Here is a 25,149-nt window from a genome sequence, read left to right as displayed (position 1 = left end):
GACACAGAATATATATGCCGACAATTAAAAGTTGAAATAACACCCTAAAATAAATAGAGAGAAGGAGAGTTTCGGTGGCAAAGTAGATAGGATATCAATTCTATATCCCATCGGTTGTTATTTTTTAGTTCCTTCGATATGTTTTCTACAAAACTTGATTGATTCTTTGAATACTTTCATAATTATTATAGCTTATTTAGTACTCCCTCAGTTCCTAAAAGATGTATGTTCTAGAAAAAGAAATTGTTTCAAAAAGATACATTTTTCACTTTTTTAATGTATGATTTTATGAAAAATTATAAGTTTCAAAAAAATTAATAGTGTTTATTGAATTTTTATTGGTTAAAAGTTATGAAAAATTGTTATTCACAAAAAATAATGTATATTTAATGAGTTTTTTAATATATATGAAAAATTTAGAATATGTATCTTTTAAAAACAGAAGGAGTACAATATAGTTATCATATCTAAAGTAACATAGATACCCATATTTCTTTTTGAAAGACTTAATTATAAAATAAATGTACAACCTTTTCTTTTGAAAATCAAACAAACATTCTAGGGACCCAACATTCTATTTGTAAATGTTTTGTTCATGGGGGTAGAGAGCAACAAGGTCGATCACATATTTTATGAGTAGGAACATTTACAAAGAGATACATTCCTAACCTTCTTCGAGATATTTCGATCTTTTAAAATTTCAAAACCCAAAAACCAATAAAAATGTTTTATAAATTCATACAATCCAGTTGGTTTTATTTCCTTTTTACAGTGAAATCATAGAATCTATCTAGTTTTCTGTATAAAAATCGTATATATTTTTTTTGTCTGATAAAGTGTATACATTATCATCAGTTTTCGGAATAGGATTATGTGTCTCTAGCTATTTACTGAGAAAATCACATATAGTTAGCCGTATGTTTGATTTAGTTCAATAGACACGTAACTTATTGATATAAAAATCGAAGATTCAGAATTATTTAAAATGATGAAAGATAAAACGAATAGTGATAACTGTGAGTGAAAGAAGCAAAGTTCAATTGTAAGAACCCATGTGGTAATTGGTCCCTTTACATTATATTTACTTGCATGGCACTGCATGTTACTTCCAGGTTGCATGCAACTACATATGTAGTGCTATTTTATTTCTCCAATTATTTATTTTATTCATTTATTTGTATTATCATTATTATACCTCAGACCACAATTTTCATTATTGGTTAAGTTACCATAATAATATAGAGATATAATCATACATACTTGTTTCACATTCCAAGAAATCAAAAGCCAACTGTAAATATTTTTTTTAAGAATGGCATATATGCAATTCAAATTAACAAATTGCTTAAGTCTAAGAAGCAATATATGAGTTATGTCACGTACAAAAGTTATATTCTAATAGTGAATATTTGTAAGAATATTGGCGAAGACGTAAGAATTTATATGATTTTAGTAATTATGTAACAATTAACTCAAGTTTGTTTGTAACTTTATATTATCACAAACTCATGTATATATGCTGGATTATTATCTCGGTATGTGTTCTCACATGACATGCCAACTAATTACAGACTTTAATTTGTCAATCTACTGACTTAATAACTGATTATAACACGAAGTACCCTATCAGAAGTACGAACCAAAAAAAAAGGGTAAAAGCTTCTAAATTATTTGAATTTTTAATATATGTTTTGGAACTGGACGTACGGTCCGAAAATGAATCATTCCAAATAAAGTATCTTCGTGAAGTGAAATGTTTGTTGCCGTGATGACTAGGAAATACAAGTCTTTGATCCACAAACTATTTTACATTCCATCGTAACTAGATGTCAAGTTCACGTTTTCAAAAGTTTTGAATAAATTTAGACCAAAAAAAGTTTTGAATAAATACGTTTTTATTTATTGTGTTTTAAAATTTCATAACGACATAGAGTCTCGTAGCAAAGAACTACATAGAGTAATGCAAGATAACTACAAAAAAGAAAAAAACTAATGACCATCTACGTTCTAAATAGGTAACAGTCAACGTCGGCTATTGGGCAGTCCTTTCTTTCCCGCTGTGTGTTCCATCTTACTACCGTCTGAAAACAATCGAGATCCATCTACCTTTTTTTTAGAACGAGATCCATCTAGTAACATTAAGTTCATGTAGAAAAAATGATTGATAAACAAAGCTGGAAACGTGCGTCGAAGTTTATGAAAGAATTGACTTTTTTGTTTACTAAAATGTTTAGTCAATGTTTTATTTGTTTATTTATGATAGCTATTAAAACTGATGATGTATGTATACAAACAAAATGGTACCGTCGGTGCTAGATGAAGCGGCATCATCGCCAATTAACAATAAAACAAATGTGCTTTGCTGAAACATCTTGAGTAATCTTTATCAACTCTGGAGCTTTTGGTCAATTTTTATTGGTTAGCAACATATTTTCTTTTCAGTTTTGAATTGTTGTTCATTATTATCAGATATTTTCTAAAACAATAACTAACCTACTACAAGCTGTCCAAGAAAAAAAAACTAACGTACTACAAAACCAATACTATCAATTATAGATCATAATCCAAATTAATGTTAGCCAGCTCTTTCATGATTAACATTGTTTATTTTTCTTATTGATTCGTTAAAAGAGTGTGAATGTATATACAATATTTGTTACTTATTCGACCAATACACATATAATTAATATTGTTACACATAACACCTTAATGGACTTCACAGACAAAACTGAGACTCCTATATCTGTTTCTCTATATATGGACCACTGCATGATTTCAATACTTGTACTACACAATTGGTCATTCTATAATCGTGAGTTTTACGTTATACTGTAGCGAGAGAGGACAACAATACGAGATATTGTTTCCTCGAGAAAAGAATAAATACAATCACTTTCCTATTGGAATAAACTTGTTATACATTATGTGAATTGTAGAACATTGGTGTACGCCAAGCATTATTTCTTCATATTGTATTGAACCTCACACAAAATGTTATTTGGCCTTTAATTGCTAGTTCTAAACTAATAAATTACCAACTATGACATCTACCAAACTCTTTTGACCTATGTATATAAACATCCAAAATGTTCTGTTTAATAACAGTATACAAACGATGTCAAGAAAAAAAACAGTATACACACTTCACGGTGGTTATTAGTCAATTACATTTTGGTAATGTCAACTGGAGAAAAAAATAAAAGTTGAAAACTAACAATAAAGCACAAAAACAGAAATGATACTACATATAACAATTCGATAAACTCCCATCCCGGCCATCGTTTATGTTTTGTGATGTTTTAATTTTTGCTTAAATAATGTTTTTGATGTTCAACAATGTTTACTAGTACTTATATAGATAAAGCAAGTTTATGGTTGATGGAGCAAAAAAATAATTTATCTATAATAAAAATACATACTGTAAAATAAAATAAAGTAAAACCAAAAGAGAAAATGAAAATGATTATTCTAAAACAATACAAAGGCAGAGATGCTTTATATAAAGACATTCACCTCTGTTTATTTCTCACACACACACTCTTCTCTCTGTTTCCGTTTATAGATCTCTCTCCTCTCTTCTTTATTTCTTCCCAAGAATCATCTTCTCCTTCTCCACCTTTCGTTATTATTAACTTTCCTCTCTTACCAAACCATATAAACATTAAAAAACAAAAGTTAAAAAGTTTAATTCTCTTTGTTCCCGACAATCTGAGTGTTTTCAGGCAGAGAAGACAGAGATTTTTCACCTTGCCGGAAAAAAACTCTGTCTCTCTGTTCCGTCCTCTTTGATTTCTTTACGCCAAAAGAAACTTTTTAAAGAATCACATTGTACCTTCTTGCGTGTTTCACAAGGATCACATATATTCTAGGGTTCTTGCTTCCTCCTCTGTTTTTTTTTTCTTTCTGTCGTCCAAGTAAGAAGAAATGGAGCTGGGAGATTCGTCGGCCGTGATTCCGGACTCGTTCATGGGATACAGAGACGACATCACAATGCAAATGACAATGATCTTGGATCAGATTCGAGCTCCATTGATCGTCCCAGTCCTTAGGCTCGCAGTTTACATCTGCTTAACGATGTCGGTGATGCTTTTCGTCGAAAGGGTTTACATGGGAATAGTAATCTCTCTTGTTAAACTCTTTGGTCGGAAGCCAGAGAAACGCTTCAAATGGGAACCAATGAAAGACGACATCGAGCATGGTAACTCTGTTTATCCTATGGTTCTTGTCCAAATCCCAATGTACAACGAACGAGAGGTACCATCAACTAACCAAAACTCTGTTTCTTACTCTGTTTCATGCTCTGTTTCATGCTCTGTTTCATACTCTGTTTTGTTTTTAGAGCTTGGTATGTTGTAATTTGATTGTTTAAATGGTGTCAATGTAGGTTTATCAGCTTTCTATTGGAGCTGCTTGTGGGCTCTCATGGCCGTCTGATAGAATCGTTATTCAAGTTCTTGATGATTCCACTGATCCAACGATCAAAGTAAGCTTCTTTTTTCCCCAAAGATTTAATTTTTCGACGTGGGTTTTTCGAAGAGTTACAAGTTTATTCTTGTTCTTGATGTTTGGGCAGGATCTAGTGGAGAAGGAGTGTAGCAGGTGGGCGAGTAAAGGAATAAACATAAAGTATGAGATAAGAGATAACAGAAACGGGTACAAAGCTGGAGCTTTGAAAGAAGGTATGAAGAAGAGTTATGTCAAAAGCTGTGATTACGTTGCAATCTTCGACGCTGATTTTCAGCCTGAACCGGATTATCTCTGGAGAACCGTACCGTTCCTCCTCCATAACCCTAAGCTTGCTTTAGTTCAAGCTCGCTGGAAATTCGGTAATTTTTTAAAAAATTCTGTTTATTATTTTAACATTTTCTTGTCACATGATTGATAATGGCTAATCTAATTACTGCTTAGTTAGAAAGTTAGAGACGGGTTTGATATTCTTTTTTAAAAAAATTTCAATTACTACTCCCTTTTTAGGCTAAGTACTTTAAACTGTACAACCTTTTGCAATTATACTCAAATCGAATACTAATAATAATTACAGAATCATGTGATCAATGCACATTAGTTAATTTAGACATACTATGTGTGTTGATTGTGAATTGATGACATTTTAAATGGACGACTATTGTGGAGATGGTTCGAATTAAACTAATACCTATAGTTAGATTTAAATACAAATGAAACCTTGTAAGAACTTAGGAACATATTATAAAACACCATAAAACAATAACACACGATATGATTATGACATGATATGATTATGAGGTTTTAATTATTTAATAAATAAGATTATGTTTGCATAAAGAAAGTTTTAGTTACATTAACAGAAGTGTCGGTGGGTGTTTTATTGCTAGGTCCCAAGTAAAGACCTACATAGCGGATCTTGATGTTGAGATATCGATTATGTTCGTCATTACTCATTACTTTGTGCTTTAGCTTTAAAATGTGGAACCACTTTCTTCAACTATAAACTAAAAACACTTTTATTAACAATTAATACTTTAAATGATCTAGAAAGCATATAATAAGGGCAAAATCAATTTCTAACTACTGCCATATTTCATTTTTTGTCCTTTGTATTTGGTATGTCTGCAAGAGTTAGTAAAAATAGATTTTCCACCAGTGAATCTATAACTTCTGGCGTTCAAAAAGCTGCCCCACATATACCCCCTCGGTTGGTTTAAGATAGATTTTTTAGAAAAACAAATTATTTCACAAAAATGTATTTTTGTATTTTTTATGAAAAAATTGTAAACTTAAAAAAAAAAAAATTGACTTTATTGAATTGCTATTAGTTCAAAGTTATTGAAAATTAAAAATTATAAAAATAATATATTTATTATGATAATTTAATATGTATGAAAATACTAAAAATTCTATATTTGTGGAACGGAAAGAGTAGTATTTAACACAGTTGAAACTGAAGTATTTTCTTCGAACAAGAAGCAGATTTTCTTCGTTAATTTCTTAATTTTTGCAGCAACCAAACATTAGTCGACAACTCGACATATTAAAATTCAGAAAACCAACAACAATAAATATGTTTTATGATCAAATTAGAGAGTAGATTTAGTGGTGTTGCTTCACTGGCCTCGTCGTCGTGTCCCATAATGAGTGCAGAGAACATAATGGGAAGTGTAGGTCCATGGGGGCTTGTTTTGTGATATTGTAAAAATAGTATGCCGAGAATAGTCATCTTCCATGTGCAACAACGTGGAACCTACTTGGTCTCTCTTCTACTAGTCTCTGTCACTCTCATTCTCACCACTCACTTTTTTTTTAAGTAGACTTTGTTTTTTGGTATTTTCTTAATTGCAAATCTGATACGACCAATTATTGAAACCAGTTTTATTTTATTTGATTAGTTATACTTGTAGACAAGAACAAATACTATACTAAAACATAGTAGCATAGATCATGTGAGCTAAATTGACAAAATTAATGTTGAAATCTAATTGGACGCCTGAGCTGTCTAAGATTTGATAATTGAAAACATTGATCTAAATGTCACCAATTGGTTTTTAATGTCTTCATCAATGCCACATTAATTGATTGTGTAATATGCAAAATACTTATTAATTAAAATTCCATTATTCAACTCTATTTTTTCTAATATTGCAGTAAATTCGGATGAATGTTTGATGACAAGGATGCAAGAAATGTCTTTGGATTATCATTTTACGGTCGAACAAGAAGTTGGTTCTTCTACTTACGCCTTCTTCGGTTTCAACGGTATTTTTTTTATCTTCATTGAATTTTTTTTGTCTGTCTTTAACTTATTACAATGTCATAATATTTGGTTACAATAATATTAGGAACTGCCGGAATATGGAGAATATCGGCATTAAGCGAAGCTGGTGGTTGGAAAGATAGAACGACCGTGGAAGATATGGATTTGGCCGTTCGAGCTAGTCTCAAGGGTTGGAAATTTTTGTACCTTGGCTCCTTGAAGGTATATATACATTTTACTATCTAACAATGTGTATATGTGTCAATTTGTGGCTAAGTAAGCAGTTTAATTGATTTTTTTTTTTTTTTTTTTTTGAAACACAAGCAGTTTAATTGATATATATGGTTTTTAAAATTTATAGGTTAAAAACGAGTTGCCAAGTACATTCAAGGCGTATAGGTATCAACAGCATAGGTGGTCATGTGGTCCAGCAAATCTTTTCAGGAAAATGGCACTCGAAATCATGACCAACAAGGTTTTTAACTCTTTCTATCTCCCTCCACACTAAATCGAACCGGTCAGTTAACCGGAACTTACATGGTTAACAAAGGTTCAAACTACTAATTAAACATATCAAGCCTTCTCTTGTGCCCCGGAATAAAAACTTCGGTCTTCTTATTGGCAGAACGTGACATTATGGAAGAAAGTTCATGTGATATATAGCTTCTTCGTGGTCAGAAAGATCGTGGCACACATTGTTACCTTCATCTTTTATTGTGTGGTCTTACCGGCTACGGTTCTTGTACCGGAAGTAACCGTACCGAAATGGGGAGCGGTTTACATTCCTTCCATCATTACTCTGCTTAACGCCGTCGGTACACCAAGGTAAAAATAATATTCCAAGAGTTTCTTGCTGCTCAAGCGACGTCTCATTTGGCCTCTAATTGTTGCTTACATATGTCTTATTATAGGTCATTGCATCTTATGGTGTTTTGGATTCTATTCGAGAACGTGATGTCTCTCCACAGAACAAAAGCTACATTCATCGGTTTACTCGAAGGTGGTAGAGTTAACGAGTGGATTGTTACTGAGAAACTAGGAGATCTTAAGGCTAAATCCGCAACCAAGACTCTAAAGAAGCTTCGTTTTAGATTCGGAGATAGGTAAAAACTTCTCCCATGTAAAAGCAAACCAAATACTTAAATCTCTTGCAGTTTCGTTTCATTCTAATACTATTTTCTTGGTGTCTTTTGGCAGGATTCATGTGTTGGAACTTGGCGTAGGAATGTATTTGTTCTTTGTGGGATGTTATGACGTGTTCTTTGGGAAGAATCATTATTACCTATACCTTTTCGCGCAAGCAATCGCGTTCTTCATTGCGGGATTAGGGCAAATTGGGACGATTGTGCCTAACTCTTGAAGGAAAAAAAATGAGTTTTCTCGAGAATAAGAGGATGATTTACTCCTTTTTTTTTTTTTTTTTCATTTGGCTTCTCTTTTTAAAATTCTTGTTGGTGTGAATAGAGAGAATTGATGATGGTGTGTAGTGTTGAAGATAAGAATACTTTCAGATTTCTCAAAAGCAATAGAGTTATTGGCTTATGGCAAGGCAGAAAATATCTTAATTCCATTTTCTTTGTATTGAAATCATCATATTGTATGAATAAGGACGCGGTAGACCTAGTTTTGATACAAAGGTTTCAACCGGAGGATCAGAGCAAACCAATCTGTAGACAAATGATCTTTGCACTCTCTTTTTCATTGGACATGTACACATTAACAAAAACAAAAGATGCAGGCTGTGGGGTTCGAACCCACGCGCACTTATGTGCAGAAGAACTTAAGTCTTCCCCCTTAACCACTCGGGCAAACCTGCTAGACGATACTTGTATTCTTTTGGTAGCTATTAATACGGAAGCACAATGTAAACCAAATAATTATACCAGGCCCTCTTTCGGGGCCCATAGGGCTACTACATTTGATTGATCGCCTTTGGGCTACTATCTTAAAATCTCAGAAGGCATGTTTGCACGAGAAAAGCCTTCAAAAGACTTAGTAATTTAGTATTATGTATATCCAATATTAGCACTACTTTGGTACATTTTATTTTTTTCCTTATATATCACAAGTTCACAACTACAGTTGCATTCCACCAACTAATACCAAATTAATTGTGTGAGTAGAATATTACTTTTGGTCAAAAAGGTATAGAATATTACGTTCTAGTTTGCAACAAAGATCACGTAAATTAAAATAAATTTAAACAAAGAATATAATTTACAGATAAATAAAAAGTACAATTGTACCCCATTTACATAACTTCTCAAACTAGTCCTGATCGGTAGAAAAAAAAAACAAATTGTTAAACCAAATTCATTATTTTTTGGACAAAAAATCCACATGAAAAATCGCATAAAAATTCTGAAAATACACTATTTTCAATTTTTTTAACTATTACTTTTAATTTTCAAAATAACGTTTGTATTATAAAAAACTTTCAATCTAATTAACTTGTTCATCATATAAAAATGACAAGATGGATGTGATTTTTTCAAAGATAATTATTTAATAAAAAAAATCTAGAAATTAAATATAAAAATAGAAAACCAAACAAAAATTTCAGCAAATTAAATAAAAAATTCAAAAACTAAATTAAAAATCAGAAATTAAATTAAAAATACATAAAATTAAAAATAATGAATTAAAATTCAGAAATTTCACAAAAAAGAGGGACATAAAAAGAGGACTATCAAGAATCTATCAACAAAAGCGTACCAACAGTTTCCTCTGATAACTGGAAGAGAATTTTAAAAAGGTGAAAAAAAATGAAAAACTAGAGAGGGAGAGAGAGAGAGAAACAAGTGGCTAAGCTAGCTCTCGCCCAACAACAATGGCGGTTTCCTAGGGCTTTGAGATCTCATCTCTAGATCGCGAATGGAAATGCCCGGTAGAAGATCCAACTACACTCTCCTCACCCAATTCCCCGACGATCAGGTCTCCGTCTCCGTCACCGGAGCTCCTCCCCCTCACTATGACTCCTTCTCCAGCGAGAATCGTAGCGGCGGCGGGAGCAACGGGAAATCTAAAGGCGGATTCGATTGGGATCCGAATCGCGGGGCTGGGAACATGTACGCTTCCCCTCTCGGGCTGCAGAGGCAGTCGAGCGGGAGCAGCTTCGGTGAGAGCTCGTTATCCGGGGATTACTATGTCCCTGCTGCGGCGGGGAGTAGCGAGATCGAATCTGCGGGGTTTCCTCTGGATGTGGGGTTCGGCGGCGGCGGTGGAGGAGGAGGAGGAGGGGATTTGAGGATTCAGATGGCGGCGGGGGAGGGTGCGGGGTCGGCGTCTGGGAAGAGCTGGGCGCAGCAGACGGAGGAGAGTTATCAGCTGCAGCTTGCTTTGGCGTTGCGGCTTTCCTCTGAGGCTACTTGTGCTGACGATCCGAACTTTCTGGATCCTGTGCCTGATGAGTCTGCTTTAAGGACTTCGCCTAGCTCAGCTGAAACCGTTTCACATCGCTTCTGGGTATTGGTTTAATTGCATATTATTCCTTTATGTTTAGCTTTGTTTTACGAACTTGTTATAGAGATATGGTTCTCTTGTTTGGTATTGTAAAAGAGATCTGGGAGAAATAGAATTCTTTAGTTTTAAATGTCTTAGGTGTTATTGTTAATGCCATCAGATGCTTCAGGAGTTGTTGAAGGTTTAGAGGTTGAGTTTATCAATGTGTATTTTGGGATGAGTTGGTCAGTACGAGTCTCTATGCAAACAAGTGATGGATTGGGTAGTGAAATACTTGTTGTCATTTGTGTTGGACATTAGATCTAAATTGCTTAGTAGAGAGCTCATAAATGAAGCTGTAAAACCCATTAGCATCTCCATCCCCACTCCATATTTTACTCCAAATAGAGTGAGAAATAGAGTAATAAACAAAAAATAAAAGCATTAGGACATCTCCAATCCCACTTCATTTTTTACTCCAAAATTGAGAAAATGGAGTAGGAAATGGAGTAATGAACAAAAAATAAAAGGATTACTCCATTTATGGAGTAATCCTTTTATTTTTTGTTCATTACTCCATTTGACACTCCATTTTTTCTATTTTGGGGTAGAATATGGAGTGGGGTTGGAGATGCTCTTACTCTATAAATGGAGTAATCTTTTATTTTTTGTTCATTACTCCATTTCCCACTCTATTGTAGAGTAAAAAGTGGAGTAGGAACTGGGGATGGAGATGCCCTTAAAGCTAGACCTGCTGTGGTGTATGCAGCTGATTTCCTTACTCCCTAAATGAGCAGTTCGTTTTAGTTTGTTAACAGTTCCTGAGTTGACTGATAGTGAAAAAAGAAAAATAGTAACAGATGGAATATAGTGTCTTAGATGCATTGCAGAATATGACTGTTTTATGTACTGCATCAGGTCAATGGATGCTTATCGTACTATGATAAAGTCCCTGATGGATTTTATATGATTGATGGTCTGGATCCATATATTTGGACCTTATGCATTGATCTACATGAAAGTGGCCGCATTCCTTCGATTGGATCATTGAGAGCTGTTGACTCCGGTGCTGACTCTTCGCTTGAAGCTATCTTAGTCGATCGGCGTAGTGATCCAGCCTTCAAGGAACTTCACAATAGAGTCCACGACATATCTTGTAGCTGCATAACCACAAAGGAGGTTGTTGATCAGCTGGCAAAACTTATCTGCAACCGTATGGGGTTTGTACTCGCACAATCTTTTTGAAGTAATAATTTTATTTCTTCCTCTGACTTATCATGTTGTCGGTAATCTGTAATTCTCACCTCCTTCAGAGGTCCAGTTATCATGGGGGAAGATGAGTTGGTTCCCATGTGGAAGGAGTGCATTAATGGTCTAAAAGAATGCTTTAAAGTGGTGGTTCCTATAGGTAGCCTCTCTGTTGGACTCTGCAGACATCGAGCTTTACTCTTCAAAGTGAGATCCCAACTCGATGCTATCCATAGCCATGTCACTTTAGACATATCTTTTGGAATGATCATATAAATTATCCTGCTTCATTAATTTCTTTGTATTGTAATACTTGTGAAGAAACTTTTTCGAACAATCATTTCTTTAAAGTGGTGTTATTGGCTAGAAAACTACTGTTATTTATTTTGTATGCTATTTTATCCCTTTTGTAGTTCTTTTCTTTTAAGTGTTAATCTCTGCATTTGGTACATGCAGGTACTGGCTGACATAATTGATTTACCCTGTCGAATTGCAAAAGGGTGCAAGTATTGTGATAGAGACGATGCTGCATCGTGCCTTGTCAGGTTTGGGCTTGATAGGTACGTGTCCAAGTGATTTCTATTGTGCTTTTTTTTTACCGTTTTGGTTATGCTTTTTCTTTCTGTAAGAGCAGTTATGGCATCAGATGTTTCTCATCAGGTTATAATGTGGAAAAATATTGTTTGGGTTTCAGGGAGTATCTGGTTGATTTAGTCGGAAAGCCTGGTCACTTGTGGGAGCCCGACTCCTTGCTAAATGGTCCCTCAACTATCTCAATTTCTTCACCTTTGCGGTTTCCGCGGCCCAGGCCAGTTGAACCTGCAGTTGATTATAGGTCACTAGCCAAACAATACTTCACCGACAGTCAAGCTCTGAATCTTGTTTTCGATCCTGCATCAGGTATTCCCGTTTAGTAAAAAAAAAACAAGAATAGTATGCTAACAGTTTGCATGCTTCTTACATCTCATTTTTTATTTCCCTAAAAGTGGAATCTCCCGTCAGTTAGGGTATTTCTTGATTATGTCTTTGATATGTGAATGGTTAGCAATCACAGAATGATTCTTTTGTTTGTTTTTTTGTCTCTTTTTTGTTTGTAATGGGTTTTGGTTGGGGATGTGGATGTTCGTATTGGTGTGTGCTTTGCTTTGGAATTGGATTTCCTAGTGAAGTTTAAACTCTTGGGAGTGATGTTAGCATATCTGATGCCTTTATGTGAATAACTTGTCTTCTGGACTCTGATTTCTTATATCTATTTGTTTGAATTTTTGTAGATGATATGGGATTCTCAATGTTTCATAGGGGTGGAGAAAATGACGTTATGGCAGAAAATGGGGGTGGGTCTTTCCCTCCCAGTGCTAATATGCCTCCACAGAACATGATGCGTGCGTCAAGTCAACTCCAAGAAGCAGTACCTATAAGTGCTCCACCAACCAATCAGCCGGTTCTGAACAGGGCTAACAGGGAACTTGGACTTGATGGTGATGATATGGACATCCCATGGTGTGATCTCAATATAAAAGAGAGGATTGGAGCAGGTATTAATTTTATCCCAAAAAGCAGTGATTTAGTTAATGAACGAAAAGCAGTGATTCTGTTCGCAAACGAAATAAGAAAAGTGCTTCCCATTTAGAGATTACTTTCTTCTCCGAGAGCTCAAGATTATCTTAATCCCTCCGGCCTCCACTTATACTTGAGCTAATGTTCTTTCAGGTTCCTTTGGTACTGTTCACCGTGCTGAGTGGCATGGCTCGGTAAGCACTTTTTCTCTGAATTTTCTATGACTGATTTTTCTTGGCTTTTAAAGTGTGTATATCATAAATATATCTTCCTCTCTGGATTTTCCAATACTATCACAATAAGAATTCGTATTTTGATCATTGCATAATTATGCTCCACCCACTTTCAGGATGTTGCTGTGAAAATTCTCATGGAGCAGGACTTCCATGCTGAGCGTGTCAATGAGTTCTTGAGAGAGGTGCACAACTTAAATTTTTATCGTTTTTTATGGTAACGAACTTGGTGTACTGATGCCTTTCATGATCTTGATTCACTGGTAGGTTGCAATAATGAAACGCCTTCGCCACCCTAATATTGTTCTCTTCATGGGTGCTGTCACTCAACCTCCAAATTTGTCAATAGTGACAGAGTATTTGTCAAGGTACTGTTCAGCTGGATTTTGAAGGTTCTGTGTACTGAGTGTAGAGTTTTACCCTAGTCTATTGCTAATACATTTCTCTCTTTGAAACAGAGGAAGTTTATACAGACTTTTACATAAAAGTGGAGCAAGGGAGCAATTGGATGAGAGACGCCGCTTGAGTATGGCATATGATGTGGTATATTTGACACCTTTCTTTATAACTGAGTTGATCACCTTGTTATTTTGGTTTGTATCTCTCATCGAACGTTCTTGTCATTCTTTGTTGCAGGCCAAAGGGATGAATTATCTTCATAATCGCAATCCTCCGATTGTACATAGAGATCTAAAATCTCCAAACTTGTTGGTCGACAAAAAATACACAGTCAAGGTTTGAATCCGAATTAATTATTTTGTCCATTGTCTTGATCTTTTTTAGTATATATACCATTCTTCTTTCGAGTTCAGCTTTTAGAGTATTTATGTTAAACCATTTTGGAGACGCTGCAAAAAGGCATTAGTCTACTCTAACCTATGGAAGCATTAGTCACACGCTATTGTAGCTCTCGTGCAAAATATCATTTCTTCTAATTATTGTGGAATTTCAGGTTTGTGATTTTGGTCTCTCGAGGTTAAAGGCCAGCACGTTTCTTTCGTCAAAAACGGCAGCTGGAACCGTAAGTTCAGTCTGTTTGAAGCTAAATAACAAGCTGAAGAACTTAACTCTAGTTTAATTCAGTAGAAGATAAATAAAATGATTGGCTTTGATTTATCAGCCCGAGTGGATGGCACCAGAGGTCCTGCGGGATGAGCAATCTAATGAGAAATCAGACGTGTACAGCTTCGGGGTCATCTTGTGGGAGCTTGCTACGTTGCAGCAACCGTGGGGTAATTTGAATCCGGCTCAGGTACTTTTGCATTTGAAAGCAGCTCAGTTTCAAGTTTTCAGTAACTACATTTCATAACAAACTATATTGCTCACTGAATAAAAATGTCTCCATAGGTTGTAGCTGCGGTTGGTTTCAAGAATAAGCGGCTTGAGATCCCACGGAATCTGAACCCTCAGGTTGCAGCCATAATCGAGACTTGTTGGACTAAGTACGTTACAAAATATCTTTCTTTTTCCGAAACTTCATTTTATTGTTTCCTCCCATGAATATCCTTTCATGTTTATGCATTATTATTGTTTCATTGCCAGTGAGCCGTGGAAGCGTCCATCATTTGCAACAATAATGGACTTGCTAAGACCATTGATTAAATCAGCGGTTCCTCCACCTAATCGCTTGGATATGTGAAGTCCAAACAGATCATAATCATTGATGATGTGCACATATACTCTCAGCATTCTTTTGCTTCCCAGGAGGGGGGACTAGTTAAGATAGCTGTAAGGTACATGCCTCGTGAGCTATCGGTTTTATCCTATACAAACTCTTGTATGACTATTGTCACAGGGAGGAAACAAAAAAAAGTAATTGAAAAAGTAGTAATGGAAACAGTGAGGGATATTATGTTATCTACCTCCTCCCAGGGGTAAGCAAGCAAGGTTTTGTTGTAGTATTTTGTTTGATACCACATGTAATGTCTGTTTCTTTACTTACATTGTTGTACATCAAAAGTGCTGAAACTAATAGTTAAGACTCTAAGAGTGTCCCAACAAAAAAAAAGTTGTGTAGCTGCTGCTGTCATGGGTTTTGCAAACTCAATATGATTCATTGGATATACATTTGCTTCTCTCTCCACTGTAGAATTCCCATAAGATTGTTCTGAACTTTAAACTAGTACCAGAGAATAGAAACTTCAATGGGTGATCTTTCGTTTTCCCCAACTAGTTCACCATTGTTATATCTTCTTCATCCTTCGTGACCATCAATTTCTTTATGCTGTCGTCTACCCCAAGTAAAAGGTTGATATGGCCGAGTTGGTCTAAGGCGCCAGATTAAGGTTCTGGTCCGAAAGGGCGTGGTTCAAATCCCACTGTCAACATTTCATATTTTTTAATTCTTCATCATATTTGGGCTCTTGTTTACATGTAACTGGATTTAGCGAGCCATATTATAAAGACTAACAATAGCCCTAAAGGTTAAGCCCTCCAACTTTGACACGATGCATATGACATGGTATATATTCGAAATGACACGGGCCTCTCATAAGACTCTCATTCCCTCGGATTATTCTCCTCCATGGCTGCCTTTTGCTATATAAAGCCCAAAGGCCCATTCTCCTCAGATTCAAACCGATCTATCTTCTCCGTTGCCGCCACCTCTTTTGTACACAATGTCGTGTTTCAAATCCAAATTCACAGGTCAATTTTTACTACAACCTTAACAACGAACCCTCCGACTCATTGATCCTCTCGCATTTTACTTCTTACGATTGCTATTATAGATTACTGTTCTATCTCTAGATCAAATTTTGTCTGATCTCAACAGATGAGCTTATTGCCAATGCCGCTTACATCGGTACTCCAGGGAAAGGCATTCTCGCCGCGGATGAATCTACATGGACAATAAGAAAACGTTTCGCAAGCATTAACGTCGAGAACGTTGAACCAAACAGACGTGCTCTCCGTGAGCTCTAGTTCACCACTCCCGGAGCTCTCCAATTCATCAGTGGTATCATCCTCTTCGAGGAAACTCTCTACCAAAAAACAGCTTCAGGTAAAACTTTTTTTTATATAAATCTAAGATCTAGAAAGACATAAACATTTTTAAATTACTTTTAATATTTTTTTTTAAGAATTTGACGATCATGCAGCCTTATATAATTTTAGAAAATTTTTAATGTTAAAAATCAAATATTTTTCTCGGTTAAATCCAGAACCCGCCATAAATCTCCGTCATTGACCGACATTTTTCCGTAGACTTTTTTATATCTCTTCTGTAAATACTCTCTAGTTTATATTTATGGTTTTACCCTCTGTCTATTTTATACTACTAGTTTACCCTTTGACTGTTTCATGTCTATGCTGCTACTGCCCTCAGTTTGTTTCATAATTATGATTTTGCTATTTGGTTGTTCCATATTTATGGCTTCACCCTCTTATTGCTCTTCTTTTGCGTATTTACCCTCGGAATGTTTCTTAATTTTGGTTTTACCCTTGTTTAACATATGTTTCATAGCTCCTCGTTCTATAGATACATGTCTGAAGTTTACTTTCACAAATTAATTATAACGTTTTTCTCTTTTTCTTTTTAGTATATCCCTTGTATATTCTTAACCAGAAAAGTATATTTGTTTGTACTAATTAAATAAAGACAAAATATGAAAGTCTAATAAGTGGATTTTTTGTGTTAAATTAATGAGTGAGACATAAAAAAAGATCATATAATGAGGTGATGATGTGTCTAGTCGTAGGGTAGACATAATAGAGAGACAATGGCAGAGCAGACTGACTGAACGTAAAATAGGGTCATGAGAACAGTTTTAATTGTTTAGTGATGGATAATGTTACGAGAAGTCTACTTCGTCTTATTAACTACAAGTCTACAATCCCACTTTTTGTTACTTTCCGTATTTTAGGCCAAAACTTTTAAAAGACTATACCAATACTCCAGTTTTTTTTTTTTGAACAGAACAAACATTCATTCATTCAAGGTGGTTAAGTCTCAGCCATAAAGCATAATTTTTAAGTGGTTGTAATCTATGGGTTGTTTTAAAGAATTAGTACACATTGAACTTCTGAACACGGTTGCGTGACGTATTCTCTACATTGCCACAAGATATATGTGACACATGCAGCATTAATGACACAAAATAACTACGATGTTTTCCCTATTCAAGTGTCAACATCTATATCCAAATTAAACATTTAATAAAGTTTGACAAGAAGAATTATCAAATCTAGTAGTAGGAATGGTCTTGTGTGGAACCCATAAACTGAACAAGCATTTAAATGAGAATAGAGACAATTCAGAATTAATCAACATTGTCAATAATGTGTACGTACCAAGGATTGTATTGACTCGTGCTCGTGTCTCACTGTCCTCTATAGGGAATAGGGCCAAAAGGATAAGAGTGAGATCATGGAGAGAGATAAAGGCAAATGGTTACTTTCTCTCTGACCATCAACACACTGAATCGACCAGAGCTTACTTCACCACTATTCCTCCCTGCTGTCTCCATCTTCATAACTGATCTATCTCTTTCTCTCTAGGGTTACCCCAAACGTACATCTCTACCTTCAAAGTATGTTTTCTTTTCTCAATTTATATATATACATTAATTAGATTAAGTACGCTAGGCTAGACCAAAGTTCAACCAAGTTACAACGATCAGTTAAATGATATGAACCAGACCATGGCAGCAAAGTTGATCCAACCCCAATAGAAAAGGGATAAACAAGTTTGATTTAAATTTTTTTCTAAATATCCTTGCTAGTCTTGAAGATACCGGCCGTAACCAAACTAAACTAAAAAGAAAAGGCATCATAAATCCTTCTGCCCTAATATTAAGATTTTTAAACATAATTCCATCGAAAATACACTCACTGATTCTCTCCTTTACTTAGCCTCAAACTATAACTCTCCCACAAATTCTGATCTCCATCCCCCATGACGAACGGGAAGCAGTTTGTACTAGCAGCCATTGCGCCTCTCAAATCTCCAGCAGCTGCGTTTGATGTTGAAGAAACTACATTGTCTTGTTCATTCATCTGATGATGCTGATCATTATCATCATATCCACTTTCTTGATTGTTGTAGATCGCATTTTCCTCGGTTCTTGGATAGTACACGCCGCAGCTCGACGAATTGTCCTTCCTTTTCTTGCTGATTTGCTTCTTTTCTTTCCTCATTCCATTGCTTATACATTCCCACTTTTCCTTGCACGATAAGGCACTTTTGTGATCAAACCCTAACTGAATCAATTTCGCTGAGACTTCCTCCCATAGAAATTCATCGGAGCATTCTCCCAATATCTCTTGAAACGCCGTGTCCATGTTAGTTCTTATCTCCATAAGCTTTATGATCTCTTGCTCATTCCAGCAGCTACCACTTCCTTCAACAGAAACATTCTCACTATTGTTTTGGATCTCATTATTACCATTAATCCTCTCTTCCGGGGACGAACATGACGGTTTTATCAACGTCTTTCCGGCCAAGTACTGCAATGCCTCAAGAACCGCCACATCCCTAGCTTCCATCCTCTCCCTCTCTTTAGCCCAAAACAAATGCACTTGCTCAACCCTCGCAGCTTCACTCTTTCTCCATTCCTCTTCTTTCATCATCCTTTGTTCCTCTTTGTCTTCGATAACCTTTGTCAGCTTCTCGAGCCAAATATCTTGTCTCTCTATCAACCTCTTCATGTTCACATCAATGAACTCCTTGATCTTAGCTTTCCAACTCCTCTTTTTCCTTCTACTATCAGAATCATTCCCTTCAGAAGACGAAGTCATCAGTTCCAGCTCGGAGGAGTTGTAGTTGTTAGAAATACTTAGGCTTTGATGATGTAAAAGACCATGAGCACTATCAACGTCATGAATGTTAGACGTTGTTGCAGTAATGTTCATAGCGTTTTGAGTGTGGAAACCAAGAGCATGGCTCATGAACTGTGTGTTATGATTGGGAAAAGAAACCAAGTTGTTGGAATCACCGTAGAGCGCCTCAAGCTGCCGGAAAAATCTATAGTGTTTACCGTCTTGTCTTCCGGCTTTGCCTTCTTTAGTCTTCTTATAGTATTTGTAAAGATTCTCAAACTTCTCTCTGCATTTCTTCCCACTCCTTTGGTATCCATATTCCTCAGACATAATCCTGAATGTTAAAACAAAATGAATGATAAAGACTACAATATTTCATACTTGGATTGAAATTTGAAGCAGTGCCCTAATTATCTTGATGCTAGATTTGAATTATTGACAATTCATAAGATATTCATTTTTCATGCATAAATTTATATACATATACATTACACGGTATTTTTACTTAAGATTAGATAGTGGACCTACATAAATGGTTTTTTTTTCATAACTTACACTGCCTATAACTTTCGGACCAAGAATATTGTTCCGGACTTACTAGTGGACTAATAGTTTAACCCAAGAACATGTTTCTATGCATAGTTACACAAAAGAAGAGGGTACATATCTTCAGAAGCTAAGAAAGTTGAATCAGAAGTTATCAGTAGAAAAGGAGAAACAACTAAATTAAAAGTCAGAATGATATTAATTTTTTTTGTTTTACTCTTGTTTATGTTTTACCCTTTTGGGGGTTTAAAGCACCTGATAGCGTCTTAACTGAAACTGCCAAGGTCTGGTCATTCTCTTGACCAAAACAAAAGGACTCCTAAAGAAAATTGTTTGAAACTGACCACTCTGTAGATACACCTCAATGTGTGTGTATGTGTGTATACGTGGGAATGTAATATTTATACCTATATTGATCAGCCTAAAAAGTAGTATGCTGAAATTGAGGAGCCCAAGGGAAGTGTTGAGGTCACATTCTTTTTAGTTATTGATGCAGAAATAATATAAAGATTCAAGAGAAAAAGACTAAAATAGCACTAAACCAAGTTTTTGTTCCCAAAGTAGCACTCAAGGCTCAAAGTCACAAAAATAGGTTTCATTAAAGAGGTAATGTACACTTATACCCCTAGGGTTAATTAATCCAAACCTTAGGGTTTAGAGTTAAGGGGTGGGGTTTTGGAATTAGGGTTTAAAATTTTATAAATAATAAATAATAAAATAAAAAATAAAAATTTTAAAAACAGTTTCAAAAAGTATTTTTAAATTATAAAAATAAAATCTGAAAAAAAAAATAAAAAAAAATTTGAAATTTTTTTTTTAAAAAAAAAATTATAAAATTTCGAATCTGAAAACATATAATCTGAAACTATAAAAAAAATTTTATTTTTTTTATTTTTATTTTTTTTTATTTTTTTTATTTTTATTTATTTTAGTTTGTTTATTTAATTTTAAACCAAGGGTATTATAGATATTTTACCCTTTAATGAATGTCATTTTTGTGACTTTCTCCTTCTAGTGCTATTTTTGAGACATAAACTTCAAAAGGTGCTATTATTGACAATTGCCCAAGATTCAACTTGTATTCGGGATTTTCAATGAAAGGTTTAATAACAAGAAAGCGTATGAAATGTCAAATCTGAAAAACCCCATAAAACAAAATACTCAAAGTTAAAACTCAAAAAATAAAAGAACACGAATGTTATTAATTTCCTCAATTGGAAGCTAATTTTCTCCTAATTGACTAACTTAAAAAAAATGAGGCACTGTTGATGAATAAACAAATCTCTTGTGGTATGAATTTGTTTGAGAAATATGCATAAAGTTTCTTTTAAAATGTATTTATCAAAAAACGAAAAATGGGAGGAGAGATTAGGGTAAAATCAAGAGAGGAAAAAAAAAGAAAAGAGGATAAGTGAAGCAAACCTAGAAACTTCATCCCAGAAAGGTCCCTTTTGATTAGCTTCTTTGAACTTATGATCAAGACGAGATCTAATCTCCAGCAGAGTTAGGGTTTCTTGTCTCGGCCACCGTCCCGTTCCTCCGCTTCCGCCGAGACCTCCTCCGTCGAGAAACCCACTAAACCCAACTCCTCCACCACTGGTGCTCATGTTTAAGTTACTGTTATTTCCAGCCGTCGAAGAACCCCCACCCAACCCGTGTATGCCATGTGGCAAGAAACCCATCTCCTGGTTAATAGTGAACTGATGTAGACGGTGGTGTTGAGGCGGTGGCGGCGGCGCGGCCGGGGCCAGGTTGAAGCCGAAAAGATCAGAAGGAAAATGAGAAGTGGACGGTGATGCCGTCGTAGTCGTCCTCCCTTCGCCTTTCATGAGCTGCCGGAGTTCCGGTATACCGTACTGAGTATGGTGGTCTTCCATTTTTAGATTTACATTCAGCTGAAAGACAAGATCGATCGACAGTGAGGGGAGAAGAAAAAGTAAAGGTTAACCTTTTAATTTCAAAAAGAGAGAAAATATTGAAGTTTTTTAGAGAGAGAGGGACAGAGCGATGTATTGTATGGATATCTCAGTTTTCATTATCTCTATCAAATAATTTAATACATGCGTGCATTGATGTGTATATATTCATATCAATGTAAGGTTTCTTGTCTCACTTAGAGACAATATAATATAGATCGAGGCATTCTTTTAAAATGTTTGTTTTTAACTCAATATAGAATTTGCCTTTTATAAAAAATAATTATATAGAATTTTTTCCTAAGTTTCATTTGAAAATTAGATTTTATATGCGGATAATTGTTCGCCAATTCGTGCATGTGACTCCATAATTGACACAATCTTTTTGGAAAACAAGGGTTGTCTATAAAATTATTCCCTTTGATATTTATGTAACATCATTATTTGGCTTCAGACTAGGATTTTTTCATTTATTAAAGTATGATTTACTTTGTGAGACCCTGAATAAGTATTACGTATATACCTTTAAAGTATGATTTACTTTGTGAGACCCTGAATAAGTATTACGTATATACATTTCTACATTCCTACTTCTACGAGCAAAAGGATGACTCTATAACTATTATGATTATACAACTGGGTGTATTTACATGTGTAGTATATACAGTACATAACAAAAAATATGTAAATGCGTAAATCTAGAAGTTATGTCGTAAAAATCAAATAGTTTTTTTAAACAGCAGACTCGATTTCTTTGGCATGTTTTAGTAGATTCACTTACCTTTTGTTTTTCTTTAAACTCCGTTATTCAAGTTTGAAAGCTTCGTATTTCATAAAAATGTTTAGTCTGCATTAAAAACTAAGAAAGAAATTTTCGGGAGACATGTGTGTGAATTTGAAATTATTTTTTTCTCAAAAAAATAGTTTACAAGAAAATTAAAGGGCAATTGTCAATAATAGCACCTTTTGAAGTTTATGTCTCAAAAATAGCACTAGAAGGAGAAAGTAACAAAAATGGCATTCATTAAAGGGTAAAATATCTCTAATACCCTTGGTTTAAAATTAAATAAACAAACAAAAATAAATAAAAATAAATAAAATAAAAATAAAAAAAATGAAAAAAAGAAATTTTTCTTATAGTTTCAGATTATATGTTTTCAGATTCGAAATTTTTATAATTTTTTTTTTGAAATTTTTTTTTTGAAATTTCTTTTTATTTTTTTTCAAATTTTCTTTTTATAATTTAAAAATACTTTTTGAAACTGTTTTAAAAATTTTTATTTTTTATTTAATTTTTATTTTTTATAAAATTTTAAACCCTAATTCCAAAACCCCATCCCTTAACTCTAAACCATAAAGTTTGGATTAATTAACCCAAGGGGTATAAGTGTATATTTACCTCTTTAATAAAACCTATTTTTGTGACTTTGAGTCTTGAGTGCTACTTTGGGAACAAAAACTTGGTTTAGTGCTATCCTAGTCTTTTTGCTCAAAATTAAATTATCTAGCCGCAATAAGAGGGGGTCCTCTATAATAACCAAATTATGGCTTTTATGCTCATTGCTCACCAACATTTCAACCTGTCTTATCCCTAACCATTTGGCTTTATTGGGGATGATTGGTTGGGCGGTAAGAAGTGGCTTTACCTTTAATTTTCATCTACAACCTTAAATACTATCAATCATATTTTATCTTGGTTTTTAAAGCTACAACTAAAAAATTAAAGTTACAGCAAAAACACACAAAAAAATGGTTGTAAAAATCTTATTTTCTAAAGCTCTATTTTTTTCAGCTGTAGAAAATCTTAAAACTACATCACTTAAAGCTAAATCAAAAATCCTACAGACAAAATGCTAAAGTAAATTTTCTACAGTTACAACCCAACCAATCACTCCCATTGTTCCTTTTGGCACTTTTATTGCTTCAATCCTAATGTTCATCGAGTATTTTAATCCCTTATCAATAATTCTATTTTCGAAATTCATTTCATAGCTGGAAAACACCAAATTGTATCCTAGCTTGCTTCAAAGATAAAAGAGTAAAAAAGATGCATCCATAAACATTAGATGCATGATAGATTCGCTTAGCTACGAGATTAAAATGTAAATATGCATAAAACAGTTACTTTATTTTTTTCTTTTTGAAAAAAGAAGAAGGTTGGGTGCCTGGTGGTGGTGACCAATACTCGAACCAAGACCTTGAGGTTTTGAACTTTAAGCGTTCTTACCGCAAAGCTTTGGTCACATTGGTCCAGTTACTTTAATTTACTATCAAATTTAGACTGTCTGACTAGATATCATTTATATTATACTTCTTTTATATTTTATTTGATGATACAATATTTATATCATACAAACAAATATCAACACTAAACTATCTATCTGATTAATTTTTATACTCATATTTGCTTCATATAATATGTGGACAGTTATACTACGGCTAAAAATATTTTTTATTTTATTTTTTTCAGTTACAAAAAAAAAATATGCAATCGAAGTAACATCATCTCGTACCTACTTCCTCATCATGTAAGTTTTATTCAGATATTTCATTAAATTATTATTTATTTTTTAATAAAATGATTATTTATGTTATGTTAGATTCAGGTATTGAAATTCTTAATTTTCTAAACTCCACAGTAGTTTCTTTACATGTCAATTAACCAACGAATCATATAATTTATTGTAAAAATTACTGGACTAATGAAAGATAGAAAAAAAACAAGAATTTTAAAATAGGAGTATATTTTTACTGATGAGCTGGATAGGCGTGTCACATTTGTAGCCCTATATTTTAGGACCCCTTAAAAGTTTACCTTTTATTGACTAGAGATGGGAGACTTCAACAATTCCTCAGAAGGCACGTTCAAAATGACGCCGTTTATTTCTCTATAGCTTTCTTTTGTTTATTTCCTCTTCTCAGTTTTAATTAATGTTTTAAAACAGGAAATAAATACATTTCTTCCATGGCTTGGGGGAAAATAGACAAGTGTAGCTACAGTTTGCATTTGCCCCTACCTATTTATTGTTTAATCACCGCCAAATTAGTTGACCCCTTATTAACTTCTTTTTGTTTGAGAAACTTCTTCTTTTCATTCTCCTTTTGATTTAAATTTTGATCTATTTCTTTAGGGTACAAATTTGATTTTGATCTTTGTTTAGACTACAATATACAAACATCAAAACGGTATTTTAAATATGTTTTTCTATTCATTTTAGTTTAACTAGAGATTTTTTCCGCGCTTCGCGCGGATTGTGTCTTATAAATTTATTTTATTTATAATATTATTTGTCGGTTTGTTTCTTTTACATTAATTTTTTGTTTTTCCAATGTTAGTTTTTCTTAATTTAAATTTATATGTTTATAGTTTTTATTTTTTCTGGTTGTAGATGGAGAATTATATTTTTTATTGATAGTTTTTGAATGTGACATAAACTTTTTGAAATTTTAAAATAATGTTATATATAGTACAATTAACACATTAAAGAAGAGAAACATATTTAAGCACATTTTATACAGGTTTTATATACATAATTTTAAACATTATATATGTATATATTATAAGTTTGAAACATGTAAATACTTTCTAAAGTTAAATACTTGTTCTGAGTATAACTTATCGAAAGTTTTATCTTTTTTAAATTTAAATCACAGAAAAAATCAAAAAGTCAGTATAGATGGGTTTTCTTGGGCTTTTAAATCAACACTGAAAATTTACATG

The 25,149-nt window shown here is 34.0% G+C and overlaps 3 protein-coding genes and 2 non-coding genes across 5 annotated transcripts; 3 read left to right on the top strand and 2 right to left on the bottom strand.

The window, feature by feature from the left end:
* Positions 1-3,470: 3,470 nt before the first annotated feature.
* Positions 3,471-8,278, top strand: LOC106428522 (glucomannan 4-beta-mannosyltransferase 9). The gene is made up of 9 exons (XM_013869282.3): positions 3,471-4,254; positions 4,385-4,483; positions 4,574-4,826; positions 6,622-6,732; positions 6,816-6,952; positions 7,092-7,205; positions 7,356-7,555; positions 7,642-7,833; positions 7,928-8,278. Exons 1-9 carry the CDS (start codon positions 3,925-3,927, stop codon positions 8,088-8,090), a joined length of 1,599 nt encoding a protein of 532 aa, XP_013724736.1. The 5' UTR covers positions 3,471-3,924; the 3' UTR covers positions 8,091-8,278.
* A 185-nt stretch (positions 8,279-8,463) lies between these two features.
* Positions 8,464-8,546, bottom strand: TRNAL-UAA. The gene has a single exon. It is a non-coding gene; the product is annotated as a tRNA-Leu (tRNA).
* Positions 8,547-9,446: 900 nt separating this feature from the next.
* On the top strand, positions 9,447-15,225 carry LOC106428533 (serine/threonine-protein kinase CTR1-like). Its single transcript, XM_013869290.3, has 15 exons — positions 9,447-10,195; positions 11,090-11,391; positions 11,485-11,626; positions 11,876-11,979; positions 12,114-12,319; positions 12,691-12,954; positions 13,130-13,170; positions 13,326-13,394; positions 13,477-13,577; positions 13,668-13,752; positions 13,846-13,944; positions 14,162-14,230; positions 14,330-14,461; positions 14,557-14,651; positions 14,752-15,225. Exons 1-15 carry the CDS (start codon positions 9,605-9,607, stop codon positions 14,846-14,848), a joined length of 2,397 nt encoding a protein of 798 aa, XP_013724744.2. The 5' UTR covers positions 9,447-9,604; the 3' UTR covers positions 14,849-15,225.
* Positions 15,226-15,431: 206 nt separating this feature from the next.
* Positions 15,432-22,216, bottom strand: LOC125592767 (trihelix transcription factor PTL-like). The gene is made up of 2 exons (XM_048768166.1): positions 20,935-22,216; positions 15,432-19,300 (listed from the first exon to the last, which is right to left on the bottom strand). The coding sequence occupies exons 1-2, from the start codon at positions 21,387-21,389 to the stop codon at positions 18,037-18,039; spliced, it is 1,719 nt and encodes a 572-aa protein (XP_048624123.1). The 5' UTR covers positions 21,390-22,216; the 3' UTR covers positions 15,432-18,036.
* On the top strand, positions 15,457-15,536 carry TRNAL-AAG. The gene has a single exon. It is a non-coding gene; the product is annotated as a tRNA-Leu (tRNA).
* Positions 22,217-25,149: the final 2,933 nt, after the last annotated feature.

The sequence above is a fragment of the Brassica napus genome, chromosome A3 (genome assembly GCF_020379485.1).
Source record: "Brassica napus cultivar Da-Ae chromosome A3, Da-Ae, whole genome shotgun sequence".
Lineage (NCBI taxonomy): Eukaryota > Viridiplantae > Streptophyta > Magnoliopsida > Brassicales > Brassicaceae > Brassica > Brassica napus.
The sequence above is the reverse complement of the archived record's forward strand: the minus strand, read 5'-3'. Positions and strand labels throughout refer to the sequence as shown.